General features: G+C 32.4%; 2 protein-coding genes across 4 annotated transcripts; both read left to right on the forward strand.

Annotated features, from left to right (window-relative positions):
- The first annotated feature begins 8,729 nt into the window (after positions 1 to 8,729).
- Positions 8,730 to 11,860, forward strand: LOC108344902 (NDR1/HIN1-like protein 13). 3 transcript variants are annotated; one of them, XR_001833595.2, is made up of 3 exons: positions 8,730 to 10,188; positions 11,061 to 11,139; positions 11,386 to 11,860. XR_001833595.2 is itself a non-coding variant. In XM_017583435.2 (2 exons), the coding sequence occupies exons 1-2, from the start codon at positions 9,329 to 9,331 to the stop codon at positions 11,074 to 11,076; spliced, it is 876 nt and encodes a 291-aa protein (XP_017438924.1). In that variant the 5' UTR covers positions 8,731 to 9,328; the 3' UTR covers positions 11,077 to 11,379. The 3 variants fall into 3 exon arrangements, 1 of the variants encoding a protein (XP_017438924.1); XR_001833596.2 differs by having other exon boundaries at positions 11,424 to 11,859; XM_017583435.2 differs by lacking the exon at positions 11,386 to 11,860 and having other exon boundaries at positions 8,731 to 10,188; positions 11,061 to 11,379.
- A 1,891-nt stretch (positions 11,861 to 13,751) lies between these two features.
- On the forward strand, positions 13,752 to 17,702 carry LOC108345735 (ubiquitin-conjugating enzyme E2-17 kDa). The gene is made up of 4 exons (XM_017584459.2): positions 13,752 to 14,032; positions 14,901 to 15,028; positions 16,491 to 16,595; positions 17,281 to 17,702. Exons 1-4 carry the CDS (start codon positions 13,963 to 13,965, stop codon positions 17,422 to 17,424), a joined length of 447 nt encoding a protein of 148 aa, XP_017439948.1. The 5' UTR covers positions 13,752 to 13,962; the 3' UTR covers positions 17,425 to 17,702.
- The last annotated feature ends 3,391 nt before the right edge of the window (positions 17,703 to 21,093 follow it).

Here is a 21,093-nt window from a genome sequence, read left to right on the forward strand (position 1 = left end):
ATGAGATTGCTCCTCCGGCTAAAAGATACAGATAACCATATGTAGATTTTCTTGTATCTATACAGCCAGCAAAGTCTGAATCTGTATATCCAATCACTTCAAGATGATTAGATCTCTTGTAAGTAAGCATGTGATTCTTTGTTCCTTGTAGGTATCTTAAAACTTTCTTTGCAGCTTTCCAATGATCCATTCCTGGATTACTCTGATATCTACCAAGCATACCAACTGCAAAACTAATATCTGGTCTTGTACATGTTTGAGCATACATCAAACTCCCAACAACAGATGCATAAGGGATATTTTCCATCTGTTTCCGTTCCAAATCATTCTTTGGACATTGCATGAGACTAAACTTGTCTCCTTTATGTATTGGAACGGGAGATGCTGAACATTTATCCATCTTAAATCTCTCTAAAACTTTATTAATATATGCTTTCTGAGACAAACCTAACAATCCTTGTGATCTATCACAGAATATTTCTATTCCTATCACATAATATGCCTCATTCATATCTTTCATTTCAAAGTTGTTAGAGAGAAATTTCTTAGTCTCACTTAATAGACCAAGATCATTAGTTGCAAGCAAGATATCATCAACATATAGAATCAAAAATATAAACTTGCTCCCACTGAGCTTTAGATATATACACCGATCAACAGTGTTTTCCTTAAATCCAAAGGATATAATAGTATCATTGAACTTGAGATACCATTGTCGGGAAGCTTGTTTAAGTCCATATATTGATTTCTTTAGTTTATACACCATGTGTTCCTTTCCTTTTTCAGTGAACCCCACCGGTTGATCCATATAGACATCCTCTTCTAAATCCCCATTCAGAAAAGCAGTTTTAACATCCATTTGATGCAACTCAAGATCATAATGAGCTACTAATGCCATGATAATTCGGAAAGAATCTTTCTTAGAAACAGGCGAAAATGTTTCCTTATAGTCAATGCCATCTTTCTGAGTAAAACCTTTGGCAACAAGTCGGGCCTTGTAGCGTTCAATATTACCGTGAGAGTCACGTTTAGTCTTAAAGACCCATTTACACCCAACTCTCTTGCATCCTTCTGGTAATTCCACAAGATCCCATACATCATTTTGTACCATCGATTTAAGCTCATCTTTCATAGCATTTAACCACTTATCAGAATTATCACCATTAATGGCTTCTGAAAATGAAACTGGATCATTATCAATACTTAAGTCATTTTCTGACTCTTGTAAGTAAACCACATAATCATTCGAAATAGCAGACTTTCTTTCTCTTTGAGATCTTCTTAATGCTATTTCTTGTGATTGTTCTACAACTGGTTCATTGTTAATCATGGGAGTAATAATGTGTTGTTCTTCTTGATTGTTGTTTGTTTCTACAACATGAGGAACAACAACTCTTGAAGAAGAGGTACCAATTACAGGAACTTGTACTCTAACTTCTGTAATTTCAACCTTTCGTGAATCTACACTCCCACTAGTTTCACCATTTTCAATGAACCGAGCATTTCCAGTTTCAACAATTCTTGTACTATGGTTAGGATAGTAAAATATATACCCTTTTGATTTTTCTGGATAACCAATGAAATATCCACTGATTGTTCTTGCATCCAGTTTCTTTTCTTGCGGATTATAAATTCTTATTTCTGCCTGACAACCCCAAACATGCAGGTGTCTTAAACTGGGTTTCCTATTTGTCCATAACTCAAAAGGAGTCTTTTGAACAGCTTTACTGGGAACCCTGTTTAACAAATACATGGCAGTTTTTAACGAATACATCCACAATGATACAGGTAAACATGAATTACTTAACATACTCCTAACCATATCCATTAAGGTTCGATTACGCCTTTCTGATACACCATTTTGTTGTGGTGTGCCTGGCATTGTGTATTGAGCACAAATACCACGTTTCTCAAGAAATTTAGCAAATGGACCAGGATGTTGCCCACTTTCATCATATCTTCCAAAATACTCACCACCTCTATCAGACCTGACAATTTTCACCTTTTTGTCTAATTGTCTTTCTACTTCATTTACGTAAACTTCCAAGACATTCACTGCTTGAGATTTCTCATGCAGTAGATAGACATATCCATAACGCGAAAAATCATCAATGAAGGTGATGAAGTATTTCTCTTTATTGAAGGTATTCACATCAAACGGACCACATATATCAGTGTGTATAATTTCAAGAAGCTGTGTACTTCTTGTGGCTCCTTTCTTTGTGTGTTTTGTTTGTTTGCCTTTAATACAATCCACACATACATTCAGATCAGTAAAATCTAAATCCGGAAGGATTTCATTCTTTACTAATCTTTGGATTCTTTCTTTGGAAATGTGTCCCAAACGTTTATGCCACAAATAAGCAGATCGTTCATCCACTAAACTGCGTTTAGTGCTAACATTGTGATGCAAGGTCATAAGAGTTTCAGCATATAAATTATCCAAATTCAATTTATATAAACCATCATAAAGTGTACCAGATCCAATCATACATGCACGCTTAAACAAACTGAAACAACCATTCCCAAATTTAAAAGAGTATCCAGCAACATCAAGCTTAGACAAAGAAATCAAATTTCTAGTGATACTAGGTACATAAAAAGTATCCATCAGGTCTAAGTGATATCCAGTGTCAAGAATTAATCGATAAGTCCCAACAGCTTCCACTGGAACTTTCACTCTATTTCCCATGAAGACGAACTTCTCAGTTGGGTTTATGGTTCGGATTGTAAGGAATCCCTGCATCACATTAGAAACATGAGTCGTACATCCAGAATCAATCCACCAAGTATTATGGGGAACTTCAGTTAAGTTTGATTCAAAACATACGTAAGCATTATGCTTACCTTTCTTTTCGAACCAAGCTTTACGCTTTAAGCAGTCTTTCTGAAAATGTCCAGGCTTCTTGCAGAAATGACATTTATCATTTTTCTTCTGGATTTTGGTTGAGGACTCGTCAATCTTTAATGGTCCTTTACCCTTTACATGTTTCTTGAATTTCTTTCCAGCTCCTTGATTCTTTAGATAATGAACAGAGTGGCTTCTTAAGTTCTTAAGTCTGGTCTCTTCTTGAACTAACATACTGTGCAATTCATGCACATTCCATTTGTCTTTTAAGGTGTTATAGTTCATCTGAAATGGACCATACTCAGACGGTAGCGAGTTCAAAATGAATTGTACCAGAAAAGTTTCATCCACTTTCATTCCTAAAGACTTAAGCCTTGCTGCAATATTTGTCATCTCAATCACATGTTCATGCATAGTACGTGAACCGTCAAACTTCATGGTGGTCAACGTACTCATCAATGTCCCAGCAAGGGACTTATCAGCAGTTTGGGAGCGCTCTTCCACTAATTTCATAAATTCTTTTGCATTTTCAGTTTTCGGAATAGCTGATTTGATGTTACTTGCAATGCTCATTCTCATAAACATTAGACTAAGTCTGTTTGATCTTTCCCAAGCTTTGTAATGAGCTTTCTCTTCAGTGCTACTAATATCAGTGATAGCAGTCGGTTTCTCAACTTGAAGAGCCAAGTCAAGATCCAATACACCTAAGTGAAATTGGACTTGTTCACTCCAATCAGGGAAATTTAAACCATTAAAGACCGGAACAGACGTAGCGAGCGAGTGTAAAGATACCGGAACGGGAACTGTAATTAATACATGCTAATCATTAGTGCTTTGAGTCATAAATACAGATTCATACTTTAATCATCATTCTATGTATATCAGTGTTCTCCTTTGGGAGATCCATTAATACACAAACATAAGCATAATGATGCTAATAATTGTAAATCTTTATTGATAATTAAAATATGCATCAACTAGAATCATCTACTACCTTTGGGTATATAAATAAATCTAGCGAGCATACAAAATTATCTACAATCATACTCATTAATTATAAGATCAAATAATCATCTTTGGATGATACAAAATATCTTATAATAATGAATTTTCAATTAACCCATAAATTAATTATTCATAATTTAGCATCCATACAATGAGTAATTGAAATAAAATCATTAATAATTTGAAATTAAAATAACTTTAAAATTTTGGTCACTTTGGTGACTAACAAAATTTACCATAATTAATTTCAAATAATAATAATAATAATAACTTTAATTTGTTATTCGTCATACATAACATCCTTGTTAAATTTAATTTAACAATATACATTATTCACATAAAAATTTATTATGTGTCATAATTAAAATTGAAAATCCTAATTTCAATTTAAGTGGGTAAAATTTCATAATAGTGATAAAACTTTTTCTTTAATTTTAATCACTCAAAGATTTTAATTCTCCTTTAATTTGCATAAATAATTAATTATTAAGTGTGCTGTATGTTAGCTACTGCCATTCATATAAAACAAGCAAAAATTGGCATTTACGTGAGGCATGTTGGATAGCACCATTATCATTCATATAATACAAATAAAATGAGAATTCAATTTCATTTACGTATGATGTGCTATAGTATACCATTGTCATTCACATAAAACAAAAGCAAAGGAAGTGTGGGCTCATTTACGTGGATGTGGTGTGTGCTTGCACCATTATCATATAAAATAAAGAAGGTACCCATGAGTGGCAGACCATGTCCCATTCTTACAATTCTTAATACATATATTCAAGTTAAACTTTAATAATGAATGAATAGTATTTTGGCAATGCATTCCATTCCCGTAAGGATTATCAACCAACAACTATTCATCATCTTCTTCCTCCAACATAACATACAATTTAAAGCATTTATTCCAGCACTTCAATATCATCATAAGCAACTTACAGAAACATAATATTCATAAATATTATAATTAAGATTCATTTTAGGAGAATCATAAATCTAACAACCTATGCTCTGATACCACATGTAAGGTTTTCATGATCTTAATTACATGACATTAGGATCTTAAGAATTTATGATTCTCACTACAACAACATAAATTTCATAAGCATGATAAGGAATTACTAACCTTGATCCATGCTTTCCTTTCCTCTTGATCTTCAACTCCTTACCCAATCTATCCCTTGATGCAAGCTATAATTCTCTCAAACTTTCTTGATGGTGGTTTCAATGGAGAGAGCTCCTTCATATATGCATAGGGACAGAACCCTTCATCCATAATTATACAACTTCCATCAAGTTGTAAATTTGCCATTAAGTCCCTCAATTAAATTAAATCACATTTTAACCCTTATTTATTTTCACATGAGTCACTTAATAGTTGGGTAATTCTAACACTTCATTCTCAGAACATTCATTCCTTACTCATCATCGATTCATCCTTCATTGGATCAGATGGAGAAGAGGAAAAGAGCAAGAAAGGAGACCTGACGCCAAGACCGGCGACGACCCCGGCGTCGAGCGGCATCACTGGCGCGACCTTCGGTTTGCGGAGGTTGGCCCTACCGAGAAGCAGCGTCGGCGTGGCACAGAGACACGAGAGCGAAGGGAAGAAGCCAGGGCTCGATTCCGACGGTGGAGGCAACTCGCGGCGGACTGCGCGGAGGAGGTGGCGACGCGTGCAGGGCCAACCCCTCCCTGGGTTACCATTTTCGAAGAAGAACGAGCGCGAGAGAAACGGAGACTCTACGGTGTCCGGCGGTGCTTCCACCATAAGTGACGTCGCCGGCGACTTTCTCGGTCAGCTACGGGGATGTGCGGCGGGATGGTCTCGTCGGAGGGGCAGATGGCTGCCGCAGAAGATGAAGAAGGGGCCCCAAGATTCCTTTGCTGCTGGATGGGAAGGAGACCCTAGGTTTCTGATGTGGGAACGAAAAGAGGCTTTGGGCCTAGCGTGGGATGCCTCCTTGGCGCAACTCATATTCACACCCCCTTTCCATTTGGGGCTTAAGCCCACTGTGCAAACAATTAAATAAAAAACACAAGAAAGAAAAAAAGATTTGGACCTAACACATCTTGGGATGCACCTCCAAATTTCATCATTACACCCCTGACAGGTACAAAGACAAAAAAGAGAGGTTTTGGGCCCAAATCAAAGAGCTTCAATTCTTTCCACACCTCTGGTTTTTATCTCTACACTTTTATGCTTATTGGTTGTTTTTTTTATGCTCTTTAATACTTTTTTCGTGATTTGTTTTATTTTCAGTGGTGATAACTCTCGTACATTGTATCTATTGTTTTGTCAGATTTGTTCATAAAAAAATAAAATAAAATAAAAGACAAAAAGAAAAATACAAAATTAAAAGTAAAATTAAAAAATTATAAAAAAATATGTTTTAAAGGTTTAGGCACATGTGTGATCGCACGCATCGTCCTTGTGCCAAAAACCTTTTCTCTTTCTTCAAAATCCCAAAAATATGTTTTAAAGGTTTAGGCACATGTGTGATCGCACGCATCGTCCTTGTGCTAAAAAACCTTTCCTTTTTCTCAAATAATAATAAAATATTTTAAAGGTTTAGGCACATGTGTGATCGCACGCATCGTCCTTGTGCTAAAAACCTTTCCTGTTTGTTTCATGAAAATACAAAAAAAAAAACATAAAATCATCAAAAACTAAAAACATCAACAATTTCAAACAACAAACAATATTGTCTGACAGAACTACGTGATCCTTGATTCTCCATCAAAAGTGGAGATACGTAGGAGCAAGGCCAGTCCTTGTCAGGTTCATTTTCCCAAAAATCCAAAATCAATTTCTTCAAGCAAATTTCTCAAACAATTTCATAACAGAACTACGTGATCCTTGATTCTCCATCAAAAGTGGAGATACGTAGGAGCAAGGCCAGTCCTTGTCAGGTTCATTTTCTCAAAAATCCAAAATCAATTTCTTCAAGCAAATTTCTCAAACAATTTCATAACGAACTACGAACCCTGATTTCTCATTCTGAATGAGAATACGTAGGAGCAAGGTCAATCCTTGTCGGGCCCAAAAACCTAAAAAATATTGTTTGTTTCTTTCGAGTTTTATTTCAAGGGAAAGTTAAACATTTTGAAAACCACATCCATATTCGCATATTTAATTAAAGGTACTGCCTTAAGGCAGGCGTTGTAGGGTGCTAATACCTTCCCTACACGTAACCGACTCCCGAACCAAGAATCTGGTTCTAATAGACCATGCCTTATCATTTTATGGTTTTTCCGTAGTTTTCCAGAATAAACTATGGTGGCGACTCCAAATCTCTTTTTTCAAAAACCCGTTTTCTTTCTCGGATCGTCGTCCCGTCGCGATTTTTTCCGGTTGCGACACATTTTAATCAAGAGTAAGGATTGATAGCAAAACATACTAATATATTTGGAATAAATCATTTTAAATTGGTTTTATTTTGTGGAAAGAAGGAAATGAAAATAATTAAGTGATTTTATAATATAACAAACATGCGGTAAATTATAACTATTTTGAATGAAAATACAATATTAAAAGTAAATTATTCAATAAAATAAAATAATTGTAATATTTTGGTTAAATAAAAACATGTTACTTAAAATTAAATTATAAACCTACAAATTTAGTTATATAAATTAAATTATTATTTAATTATACTAAGCACTAATTTATATTTTATTAGTCAAGCACTAATTTATATTTTGTTGGTCAATCACTAATTTATATTTAAATAATTTTAATCATTAAATTGAGAATGAAATAATGGATATTATGCTGTATGAATAAATGATAATATATTAAATCTTGATAATTTGGTATAGGATTGAATGTTTTTTTAAGTGTAATGATAGTACAATTAAATGATAATCTAGTGAATAGATGGCTCAATTAGTGAATGACTAGATGTAATTGTTTTTTATGGTGAGCCGTTGGACACTCTATTGGTTACTCTTATGGTGAATGGTTGTAGATGTAGTTATTAGTGGTGAACAATGGCTTTTTTGGTTTGTACGTTGAGCTAAGAACATTTTTTAATCCATTAATATTGATAATTACTCATTTTTTAAATAAAAAAGTATTGCATCTCATTTCACTTAAATACTTTGTTATTTTAAAACAAAAAAAGAACATGTGTGAGAGATATATAAGTGTCACATATTTGTAGTTAAACGTTTTTGTTAAAAAAATTTAAAAATTGCAAAACTTTTTGCTTCCTATAAATTTTGATTGTAATATCTTCAATCAAGTGATATCTTTCTTGTATGTTTGTTTTGTAATGTTTTTTTATAATTCACTTGTACAGTGTAGTGTGTGAGGATTGTGTGTAACATCACGTGTTATGGTAATTTTCAAACGAATTATTCAAGAGGTTGATTGAGTTTAGAGTTTAAAATTATATAAAAGTTTTTACAATTTAACTTTGTTTATTTTTAATGAAATTTCTAATTCAGCTTACCAGAAAAAATGAATGTAAATTTTTAGTAATTAAATCAATATACATTTTTTTTGTGTTGTTGTTTTCTTGATCTAAATATTTCTCTTTATGATTAATTTGGATTTATATATACATCTCATATCAATTTTGTTAAATGATTTAGAAGAACCTTATAAAATATTTTTAAAACACTAAATTTTTTTATGAAAATCAATTCACCTCTTTTTGTTTGAATATTAGTTTTAATATTGTTCAACATAGTGCTAAAATGAAAAGAGATTTTTACAAAAATTGAAGACTGACATAATGATAATAGTGGAGTAAAACATAGGAAGTAATTAATTTAGTTTCTGTAAATTAATATATTTTAAAGATGGAAGAGTGAGTAGGAGTAGATGTATGTATTAATGTATCAGTCCTTGGTGTTTGTGAGACGTGGACTACAGTCCAGACAGGGTTGGGGGATTAACATAGTTGGAACAAATCTACCATAATGCATTTGTTTGTACTTTTATTCTTGGAAGGTGCAAGGAATCTCGGAAGCGATTAAGCCTAAGAAGGAAAGTAGAACGCGGAGAAAATGAGCGTTGTGACAGTGCACCTGTGTAATCAATATCATGCCAACGTCACTCCCTACCAAACAAAAAGCGGCGCGTGTATCTCTCAGCACTGCTCATTTTCAGCCTCTTTTTACTCCACAACCTTACCTGTTCTGTTCCATATACTTACTTCCGATTCTCTCTCAAACGCCATTTTGAGATTGTCATCTTCTCTCTCCCAACATGCATTACATTTAGATCCAACAACATTCTTCACCTCAATTCCTCTGCCTGCATTTTCATCATCATCTTCAATTCTCAGATTCTCATCCATCACCACACCAAACTCACAAACATGTCCATCACCTTCAATCTTTCAACCCCTTTAACTCCTGCTGCATTCATTTACATTCTCAAACACCATTCATCTTCCATCACATTTCCCAATTGATTCATTTCCTTCCACAATTCCCATTCATCTCAATCCCTCCACCATGGAAGAATCCGCACCCCAACCACCGCTGCACAACCACCCCGGTTATCAACCCCAACCCCAATCACCTCTACCCGACTCCCCCGCTCACGGAGACCGTAACTCCCTACCCGAACAGCCTCTACCCAAACCCCCCGGTCATGGAGACCCCAAGTCTCAACCCAGACCAAGGCTAGAGAAACCCCCCGCCTACCGAGACCCCCACTTCAAACCGCCGCCTGGGCCGCAGCGAAAGGCCGTCCTCCCACCCTCCTTCCAGCCGAGACCAAAGCGCCGCCGGCGCTTCTGCCGCGTATGCTGCTGCACCTTCTGCATCATCTTCCTCATCATCTTCCTCGTCCTCGTCATCGCCGCCGCCGCCTTCTACCTCTTGTACGACCCCGCCCTGCCGGCGTTCCGCCTCAGCTCCTTCCGCGTCCCCATGCTCAACGTCTCCAACGGCAACGACGGGGCCTACCTCGACGCCGACACGACTGCGCGGGTGGAGGTGCGGAACCGGAGTGGCAAGATGTCGTGGCACTTCGGGAAGAGCAAGGTGTCGGTGTCGGCGGATGACGGGAACCTGAGTCTGGGGTCGTCGACGGTGGCGGGGTTCGTGGTGGAGCACAAGGGCTTGGCGCAGGTGAAGGCGGCGACGAAAGTGAGGAAGCTTGCATTGGAAGATAGGCAGATGAGAAAGCTTAAGGGCAAGGTGGAGAGCAAAGCGTTGACCCCCACTGTGGAGATTCAAACCAAAACCAGTGTGGGCTTGCAGGGTTGGAAGTCACCCTCCATCGCCGTCACTATCGTATGCGGAGGTGTCACCATGAGAAGACTTGAAAACGGAGACCCTCCCCTTTGCTCCATCACTCTCCTCAAATGGTAACCTACACTACTCACTTCTTTAATGCTTGCTACGACCCACCTATCTTCGTACTTGTTTCTTAATTGCTGTTAAGTGCTAGCATAGCGTCATGGTGTGCCACATTTATATCAGATAACTATGTTTTGCAGTTATCAGAAATTTCATCACTCTATATACCATGAAAAGCCATCTATTCAAATATCTTAGTTTCTCAAATGTGTGTCTCTCTTTTAAACCTCATATATTTTAAGACACCGTAAAAGTGTTATGTTTATGGATCACAGCTTTTCAACGCACTTGTTACGTGGGTTAAGGTTAATTCTTAGTGCAGAAACTAGTACAATAACATGACTTACACGTAGCTTTTATCTATAATAGAAAACCAAAAACATCATGTGTGGGGGAATTGAAGACCTGGCTTTCTTTTTGGTTATGTTCAAAACATTCTCAAACTGGTCCCCGCTGCTATGTCATGAATCTCATAAGCCGTGCCGCTACACTAACAAAATTATGTATTTCTGTATTTAATATAGTTATCATTCACCAGAATACAAAATTTATGAGGGTAGGGTGGAGTGTGTAGATTGTTTAAAAGCGTAAAGTTGTTTTTCATGAATCTGCAGCATTTGAATGTGCAATACAAATTAATGGTCAGCTGTTATTTTTCTTGCATTAGGCGTGTGTGATGGATTTTGATATTTCATTTGTTTCTGACTGGCAATAAGGTAGGGACCTTGAATGTGGCTTTTGAATTTGGATTTTGGGGTATTGGATGATTCAATAGGTGTCTGTTTCTATTTGTGAGAAGGGGAGTGAGGATGAGTACATTGGTCTGTAATTAATTTGATTATTTTTTTGATGTTGTTGTTTCGCTTTGAATGGACCACAGGATCAAAATACGATGAGTTGGTTGGAGATGTGTTCTATACTCATGGCGGACTGATATGTTCACTGCGTGCGATTTAGAGGTGAAGATTTTGTGTGCTTGTATCTAAATTATTTTTTATATTCTTTTTTTCACTTTACAAAAGTAAAGGAAGAATAAAATGTAAAAAAGAAATGTAATATTCTTTGCTTAGAAAATAGAAAAGGGTCTCATCTACAGCAGTTTAACTTGCTGCTGGTTCTCCCCATTGCAAAGTGGGATGCACATAAGTCCAGCTTGTATTTATCAAAACATTTATTGTTCTTTTTTTTTGTGTGGTTGGTGATAGGAATCATAAAATGTTCACTGTCTACTTTTGTGAATCAGAAGAAAACCACAATGTGATGGAGCACCTGGATCAGTGGAGTAACTCAGTTTTTCCCACTTGTAAATTAACTAGAACTAGAGTAACTAGAAATGAGTCATCCGATGGCAAATTAGATACCAGTTATGGTAGCTTTTTAAGGTGTAACGTATCATTCTCATTGGTAAACAATGGTAGAAAGAGAACTTAAAGCCCATAGCTACCCTGTGCCTAATTATTTTGGTGTAAAGTAATAATGCATTTTGGGTTTAATTTCCCTGTCATGGAAAGCTTTGCGTTTTACATGCATAATATTGGGTTACACGAATACTTTTTCCTTTATAAAAAAACTAGGTATTAGGCCACATGCTGCAGCAACTTGCATGTGTTGTTTTCACTTCCTTAACTTTTCCCATAGAAAATTGGACAAAAATATCTGACCTATATAGCCTTCTGGATAGAAAAGGGGTGGAGAAACAAGAATTTGTTGAGATAGCGATGTGGAACTTGAAGCACATGTAAAGAAATTTGGGTGGTTGTTTGAGCACAATAGTGTATAAAAGTCCCACATGGGAAAAAAAAAGGAGCAATAATAATGTGAGTGAATTGAAGCAAAAGCAAAATTGATTGTTTATCTGATTTGCATTACTTCTACTTGAGGTAAAGAGAACAAAACATGGAATCCTTCCTATGGTTTACATTTTAATAGATTCAGGCAACCAGTTCTATGACGGCTACTGCAGTTGGACCTTTCAAAATAAGAAAAGAAGTGTTTTTTCGAATAACAATACTTGTAGTAACGTAATTTCTATTTTCTCCTTTCACAAAATTCCATTTCACATATATATTAGCAATTTAAATTTTAATCATATAAACATTATTTTATGTAATACGTATATCAGAAAACTGGCGTGACAAACATAAGATGTTATGTAATAAAAGTATTTTTATTAATTTCTTCCAAAACATATTATTAGCAAAGAAAACTTATTTACTATCTACTTATTTTAGTATCTTTTAATTTAGGTTTAAAAATAATTGAAACTTGAGATAATCCATGGGCCATTTTTTTAACCCACTTTTCAAGTTTAAATTAATAATTAAAGAAGCCGTTGACGGAAAAATGCCATTCCAAAATTCCATTTACTACCAAAATAAAAAATACATGGAAAAACAAAGGGTGAAAGGCAGTTACAAAAAAAATGCGATTCCAAAATAATAGTTATTTTAATGTAGTTGAAAAGTTGATGATATTTGTTTTCAAAATTCCGATAAACTGACTTTTTTTTTTATTAGTGTGTAACAATTATTACTTTAAAATGAAGGAAGTAACATATAAAATCAATTGAGAGCACATGAATAGCATCAATTTTCAATTATAAATATACTCTAATTCAGCACTGTTTTTTTTTAACATTTGAAAAACTAATTTGATGCTCCCTGTGACACTAATTATTGCAGTTAAAGGATATTTAGCGTAAATTAAAATTATTAATAAATATGACACGCCTACAATAATGTGCTCATTTGTTTCTTAACTTTCCTACTACATTTTGGATGTGATATTTTAATATCTATCAAATTTCAACCACAGATTTGTTTATCTAATTTTATTAAATAAAGTAATTTTGGTCAATTGTTAGTTTTGTATTTATTTAATAATTATATATATATATATATATATAATTGATAATAATGCCACGTAGTCATTTATAAAAAACATTAATAAGATTTAAAAAAAATGTAAAACATATTATTTAATAAATATGTTAATATATTTTCACAATTGAAATATATATTAGTAATAAAGTAAAATTAATTAATTTACAAAACGAGTAAGTAACTAATATTTAATGAAAATTAAAATTACATATTCAAGAAACTATAGGTAGTAAAAGTGAATTTAAACCAAAATAATTTTACTGCCTTTGTCTTTCATACACACATATTTATATATTTCTTTAGGATATGAAAACGTTAACCTAACTACAATTAAGAATTTAAACCCAATCCAATATCACTCATGCGGAGCCTGGTAAAAAATGCGTGAGAAGTAATTCCAATATTTTATATTTATCAATTATTTTAAAATTTAAATATACTCTCGATTATTATTTTTTTCCAATCATAAATTTATTTTTATTCATGTGAATGAAAAGAAAAATACTAAGCAAAGTTAAAGTAAATGATTAAAACAAATAATATAATTTTAATTTTAAAACTATTATAGAATTAAATGAAAAAAGAAGATGAAAGCAGTAAAAAAAGATGAAAACAATAAACTCTTCCTAAAAATAAATAAATAAAAAAACTCAATCATTAAAAGAAAAAAAAACACGGGTCTGTGTTTTGTTGTCCGCGCAAGATTAGTAAAAATGGATTGCGATTTTAGATTTCTATTGTATAATTATTGTCTCTTTCCTTACTTAGTCATATCTGCAACTTGGTTTGGTTTTCTCTTCCACCTTTGTTTCGTTCAAGAGGGGCTTCTCTCTCTTTCTCTCTCTGCAACGCTTCCTTTTCTTCGTAGATCGAACGCGAATCTTCTTCTGTTCTTTTTCCATGGCCTCTAAGCGGATTCTGAAGGAGCTCAAGGACCTCCAGAAAGACCCTCCAACCTCTTGCAGTGCCGGTACAATTTCTTTCACCCAATTCCTCTTCTGTTTTCCCCCTTTTCGCGTTGTTTCCACGCCAAACTTTGATTAAGCTTCCTATGTTGCTCGATCTGTGACTTTTGGAATTTACAAGCATCTGGGTCGTTGTTTTCTTTTTTCTTTCTCTCTTTGTTTCATGGGTTTGTCTGGATTTTGTTATAGTTACTAGATGGTGGTTTACGTGTGTGAATGTAATAAATTTACAATTTTTGAGGTGGTAGGATGAAATATTTTTTACAAGCTTCTCATCCCAGGGCGTGACCTTAGAAGATTATTCTCAAATACTATATCTTGTGAGATTTTTCTGCTAGTCAGAAGCTTTTCTTGGTTAAGGGCCATAATTAATAACGAACGATTCGTAAGTTTGTTGTTTCTAAAGTTTTTTATTAATAGGTCTCGATTTTAAATTAAATCCCCTTTGTGTTCCTTCTACTGAAGCTAATTCTGCATTTAAAGTGCAAACGCCGCGACTGTTATAATCTCACGGGTCTCTATTGCCTTCTGTTAATGGAGATTCTCTCCAAAGTCTGAGACACTTGAGTTATGGATTTGCAAGAACTATCATAACTTGTAGATGGAGAGACTATTATGATTATCTCTGCTTTGGTTGTTGAATGCATTGGAAGATAACTCTCATTTTATGATTATATGTGACTGATGTATTGTTATCTGAGATTAAGAATGTATTTATTAAACATGCAGATGTAAGTTTGAAGTCTGTATGTATTTGAAAAATTTATTTAAGCTCCATTATTTAGTCTGTTACACATTATACATTATTTTCTGATTCTATATTTCAAATTTAATGTTAAGTTTATTGTTTTCTGATGATTATTACCTTCCCAGGTCCCGTAGCAGAAGACATGTTTCATTGGCAAGCAACTATAATGGGACCCCCTGACAGTCCTTATGCTGGGGGTGTTTTTCTAGTCACTATTCATTTTCCCCCTGATTATCCATTCAAGCCACCCAAGGTATTGCCTTAGTGTCCTGCTCAATACAACTTCAACAACTCTGCTTTTATTATATCTATGCTAAGAGAATAGTGGATTTTTTTCGTTTATGTTGATACATTTTATATTTTTCCTGAATTTTAGATTGTTCCTACCATTTGTTGAATAAATTTTATGATTTTTTTTAAAGATATTTTTGTTTTGATTTGAAACATGCAATGCACGCTTCCTTCGCTATGCTGTTAAAATCTTTTCACAATGTAACTTGGGTTGGGTGCCTTGACTGAGATGTTTATACTAGTGACATATTGAATTTTGGCAGTTACTGATATGTGTGCTAAATCACAGTCTGGTGGCATTTTTGGGAGTTAGATGAGTCCATACCATTTACTAATGAAAATGCTGTTATTTTATATGTAGTGGACTATTCTAGTTTTTCGGTTGTGGAGTTTTATTTTATGCCTAGAAGTTTACAATATGTGCTTGCTTGCTTTAGAAACAAATATTAGTTTTCCTGGATGGGGAGTTGCTTATTTGCTGTTTTCACATGCTGAAGTTTCTAAAAGTTACCTGTAGTCTGTATAGATGGAGCTACCTCGTTAAAACCAAAAATTTTCAATGAGTAATAAAAAGTTTATAAACTAGCTAAATAATGAATTCTGTAATTATAAGCTGTGAAGTGAAGGTGCTAAGTTTGAAGTAGCCGCTATTTGGAGAATGCAACTAGGAGTCGTGGATGCTGTTTTTTGTATAGCATATGAGGGGACCGAAGGAGTTGACAAATTAAATTTCAAGGGGAAGATTTTGGGGTTAGAGCAGTTGGGGAGAGAGGTATTAGAAGATATGACTGTGGAACTGGTGGTTACTCAATATCTATACGACAGAAGAACCTGTTTTTCTTGGTTCAGAGAAACCATTGACCACCAGAGATTTTCAGATCCTTCATGTGATAGGGTGTACTTTAGAGAGTAAAGTGTAAACAGTAACTCAAGAGTTTACATGTTCATAAATTTCCATTTGCTTGTATTTTATAAAAATATCAACATTATTATTTTTTATTATCGATAATCATAAAATTCCTACTTTATTCATCCGATTCACCATGAGTGGTGATGTATGCAAATAAATTTACTGTGGTTTCTGTCACTGAGGGCTGGTATCGTTACTCTAACTTTACCTTTAAATCATTTAAAGGAAGATTGTCTGGTTGCACCTTAAAGACAAAACATAATTAATTCTCTAATTCAGTGATCTGGATTCAGTCTTTCTATTTGATATTTCAGAATTTAGATTTGAATTATTTGCTTAGAAAGTATATGTTAGCAACTCTTCTGTTTTTTGGAAAATGGAATTAGCTTTTCCAATGACTTACTTTTATGTTCACCGTTACTACTCTTTAGACGTGACCTCCAATTCACATAAAGCTCCTTTTATTCAATGCTTTAACCCTTCTTTTTCTGTATGTCTACTTTATTTCTTGCAGGTTGCATTCAGGACAAAAGTTTTTCACCCAAATATCAACAGCAATGGTAGCATTTGTCTCGATATCTTAAAGGAGCAGTGGAGCCCTGCCTTGACAATATCTAAGGTTATGACTGTACTAAACTTCTTAATGCTAATCTTCTATGGCTTTACTTGTGATGGAAAGGTAGTTTTGCAATACAGTAACAATGCTTATAATCACAAATATTTCTGAGGCAAAGAATATACAAGGAATCGGTAGAGAAATCCAACAGTTAATTTAGCATCGTGCTACTTGTGGTCTGTGTGATATGAGGATGTCTGTCGTAATCCAGAATATTGATGGTTATGTATGGCATGGGGCGAGTGCCATACATAATCTATAAATTGATGGTTAAAATTTCTTGGAAATTGTAAAATCATGAATGAGACTCATTAAATATGAATTGGAATCCACTAAACTTTATGATTTCTAATAAATTTCACCCAAAAATAGTAGGGTGGGCTCTTTCGTTTCTAAAGTTATGAAAAGTATGCTGGGTCTATTTCACATTCTGGGGCCTGGACTGCGTGCAATACTTGTAGTATACTATTTTATTGCATGCATCTGTTTCACCATATAAAACCTAAGTTCTGGCTAGCAATATTGTATATCATTCAAGGAACACTTCTTAATGTGGTCTTGTGAAACTTTTTCTGGGAGAAACATTGGAAGGCCTCCTATTGCAATGTTTTATGTATATGGTTGCTGTTTCTCTTAGACTATTGCTGTTTTTTAAATGGGTGGGAAGGGTTTCTCTTTCCTTTTTCAGGTGCTGCTCTCCATTTGCTCCCTATTGACGGATCCAAACCCAGATGATCCCTTGGTGCCTGAAATTGCTCATATGTACAAGACAGACAGGTCCAAGTATGAGACAACTGCTAGGAGCTGGACTCAGAAGTATGCAATGGGCTAGTATGTTGCAATGAGGCCTTATATTAAGGATAGGACATGTTCCTTCCATTTGTTAAAAGACATTAATGTATAATCTATCTTTCCATTCCCGCTGTTGACTTATGTCGTGGATAGGTCTCTTGTTGCCCACATACATCTGTGAAGACAATAGGGAGGATTTTTAGTGTGTTTGTATGAAACTTCTCCTGTGAGTGCTGGGAAATATCAGTTGCTGATATTGTTCACTTGTGCTCACAATTATTTATCTTTGCATACTATGATGATTCCTAGTTCCTACAACTTACTTGGATTCCTTACCAATACTTCACTTCTTTATGACATTATAGTGATAGCTATATACCGAAACTATATATTTGTATTATTGACTATGGAATCATCTTTTGTTCTGTTTGGTGAAAAGTTGTTTCATGGATACCCTTCTATTAAATTAACCAAGTTTTGTTTATTTTGTTTCAAACTCCAACAACTATTTTTTCTCTTTACATAAAGGTGTGTCAAAAGTTACAAGAATGAGTGATTCTCCCTGTGCACCTCTTTCTTTTCTTACTGCATCTTCAAAATTTCAATTTTATCCTTTTTTTTATTAAGAATCAACGGCCTTTTGAAAACTAGTTAAAATTTTTACGTGTTTCGAAAATTATTAAAATCTTAATCAATTTTTGAAAGTCAGCGTCAGCTTTTTTGAAAATTGATTAAGAAAATTCTTTAACCGACTTCGAAAGTCAGTGAAGAAAAATTTCTTAATTGATTTTCGAAAATCGATTAAGAATTTTAAGAAATTTTAACCGGTTTTTGAAAATCAGCTGAGATTTTTTTTATATATTTTAGTTTACTTTTTTATTTTTATACTAAAAATAATAATAATAATATTTTTAATTTAATAATAATTATTATTTTTTTAACTTAATATTTAATTGATATTTTTAAAATTAATATTTCCATTTATTTAATTTAATATTTTTATATAATTTAATATACATTAATATTTAAACTTATAAAATATAATATCAAATAATAACAAATAATACATATTAAAAAAATTTAAAACAAAAAAATTTAAAAATATGTTAATGGTATTTAGAAAATCGATTAACATATATTAATTTCTTATGCATTAAAAAAAATATTAGATTAAATTTTATAAATTATGTTAACATAACAACAATAATAATAATATTAAAAATCTTAAAGTAAACTAAAATAAAAAATTTTAAAAAAAATTAAATGACTTTTTTTTCTTTTTCTTAACTGGATTTTATCAGTAAAAAAAATTTCTTGATCAATTTTTGAAAATTGAGTAAAGAATTTTCTCGACTTCCAAAATTTGATTAAAATTATTGATTAAAATTTTAATAATTTTGCTTTTAACCGGGTTTTTGAAAATCTATTCATTCTTAATCAAAGAAGTGAAAGGAGAATTTTGGAAATAAAGAAAGAAAGTAAAGAAATGCATATATATATATATATATATATATATATATATATATATATATATATATATATATATATATATATATATATATATATATATATATATATATATATATATATATATATATATATATATATATATATATATATATATATATATATATATATATATATATATATATATATATATATATATATATTATAGTGAAAACATATCCATTCCACTTTTTTATGATAATCAAAATAATAAAATTATTATTACTATAATTACAAAAGTAAATACATATAATTTTTAAAATTTTATTGTAGATAGTTATTTTAGATTAAAATATTATTAAATTAAAAAAATCACTTAAAACTTGGTAAAATTGTTACATAAAGGGTGACAAAGATAAAATAATTGTTTTAATTAAAAAATATTATTTAAAAGATAAAAGTGCAAAAAACAAAATGCGTGCAACAAAAAAGAATCCCTTATATAATAACTAATAATAAAAAATAAAATAAAAAACAATTAAATTTAAAAAAATGGCAACTTAAAAGGTAAATTAATAAAATAATTATTTTAATTTTAAAAGAATTGTTCAAATAGTAAAATTGAAAAAAAAGTGGATAAAAAAGGGAAATTCCTTCATATAGGTATCCAGTGAAAGCACATGCTGTGTGTTTACTTTATTTTCTATAATAAAAAATAACAAAATGATTATTCTTGTTATTATCATAATTATAAAATTAAATATAAATAATTTTATTGTAATTAGTTTCTATTTAATTTTTTTTAGAAATTTTTTAATTAAAAATAGTTAAGTTTAGAAAATAATAAAATAAAAAACAATTAAATTTAAACAAACTGTCACTTAAAAGGTAATATGGATTAAATAATTATTTTGTTTTAAAAAAAATATTTAAACAATAAGATTGGAGAAAATAATGACTACTAAGAAGTAATGGAATGTTATTAATAAAAACTATAAATATAATAAAGAAAAAAAGAGAAATCTGTGTTCATACAAAATATTTTAAAATAACACGTAAATCTACAAAATCAGTTAATAATTATATTTTTAAAAGAACCATTTAGTAATTATATTATAAAGCATAAAATGGAAATAAAAACTGAATGTATAAAAGGAGGTATCTTTTTATATACAGGTACAGATGTATTATAAGTTGATAATATAAGTAAATTGATTAAGTTAATATATAAGAGAAAAATTAAAAAATAGTAAGAAGTAATTGAATTTTAATCATAAAAATTATAAATATAAGATTTAATTACTTAATTAGTTTTCAAATTTAGGAGCTACTATCAAATTAGTTCATTTTTTTAAAACAGTGTTAACTTTGTTTCTATCTAATATAATTGCATTAATAAGTCTTGTTGAATCGAGAGATTTAAATGTGTTTAATGTTGTCCGGTGTGTCTTTGTTGCTTCCAAATGTCTGGGATGATCGCTTCTCCTCAATTGTTATCCTTCTCGCTCCTTCAGCTAGTACCGCTTGTCTGCTTTCGTCAATGGAGGGGGAGGTACCTGCGAAGATACTCCGACGCTCAAGTCAGATGTGAGTTATGAAACCTCAGCTCTCAAGAAAGTGATTGTATTATCACTGTAGAATATTATCTAGAGTTCCTCTTGCATAAGTAGAACGTAAAGGGAACGTACCTGAACTTTTGTCCTATCATTGTATTTATAGGCCAATAAAAATAACCTTACCTAAAAACCTGGTTAGTTACTCATAAATATCTTAACCGCTCAAAATATCTAAGATATTTTATCTAATAAATATCCTACGATACAAAATGTTTGATAATGTAGTAAATAAATCTACACTTTTTTTCTTTCCTCTGTTCTTCTTGCATGCACTCATCTTTTTCTTTCTCTTATCTGTTCCTCTTAACATTGAAGATGATACATGACAAAAATTACATCTTTCCTACGAACATTCTCTCATGTTATTCTTTTCCAAATGACGACTAATAATATTTTCATTCAATTAATCGAAAATCATTTCCATTTTCATTTTTCACCCTACCATCGAAAATCATGAAATCACCCTATGTGATCTTAGAAGATATGTGTGTGATACAAGAACATAAAATCAACTTATTGTTATGTTTGATTTATAAGTAAAATTAACGAAAACATATGAGACAGCGAAAATAAAATCATCTGTCTTCCCTATGTTTTGCAACATGCATACAATAGTTACAATTTTTTTATTAATTTAATATTTAAAT

This window comes from Vigna angularis, chromosome 6 (genome assembly GCF_016808095.1).
Source record: "Vigna angularis cultivar LongXiaoDou No.4 chromosome 6, ASM1680809v1, whole genome shotgun sequence".
In the NCBI taxonomy this organism is placed as follows: Eukaryota; Viridiplantae; Streptophyta; class Magnoliopsida; order Fabales; family Fabaceae; genus Vigna; species Vigna angularis.

What these genes read in the sequence shown, in the direction of transcription:
- LOC108345735 (XM_017584459.2), top strand. Translation starts at nt 13,963, where the DNA reads ATGGCCTCTAAGCGGATTCTGAAGGAGCTCAAGGACCTCCAGAAAGAC. An exon ending in TCCAACCTCTTGCAGTGCCG is followed by an intron (nt 14,033 to 14,900) that starts GTACAATTTCTT and finishes TTACCTTCCCAG; the next exon opens with GTCCCGTAGCAGAAGACATG. An exon ending in CTGCCTTGACAATATCTAAG is followed by an intron (nt 16,596 to 17,280) that starts GTTATGACTGTA and finishes TTCCTTTTTCAG; the next exon opens with GTGCTGCTCTCCATTTGCTC.
- LOC108344902 (XM_017583435.2), top strand. Translation starts at nt 9,329, where the DNA reads ATGGAAGAATCCGCACCCCAACCACCGCTGCACAACCACCCCGGTTAT.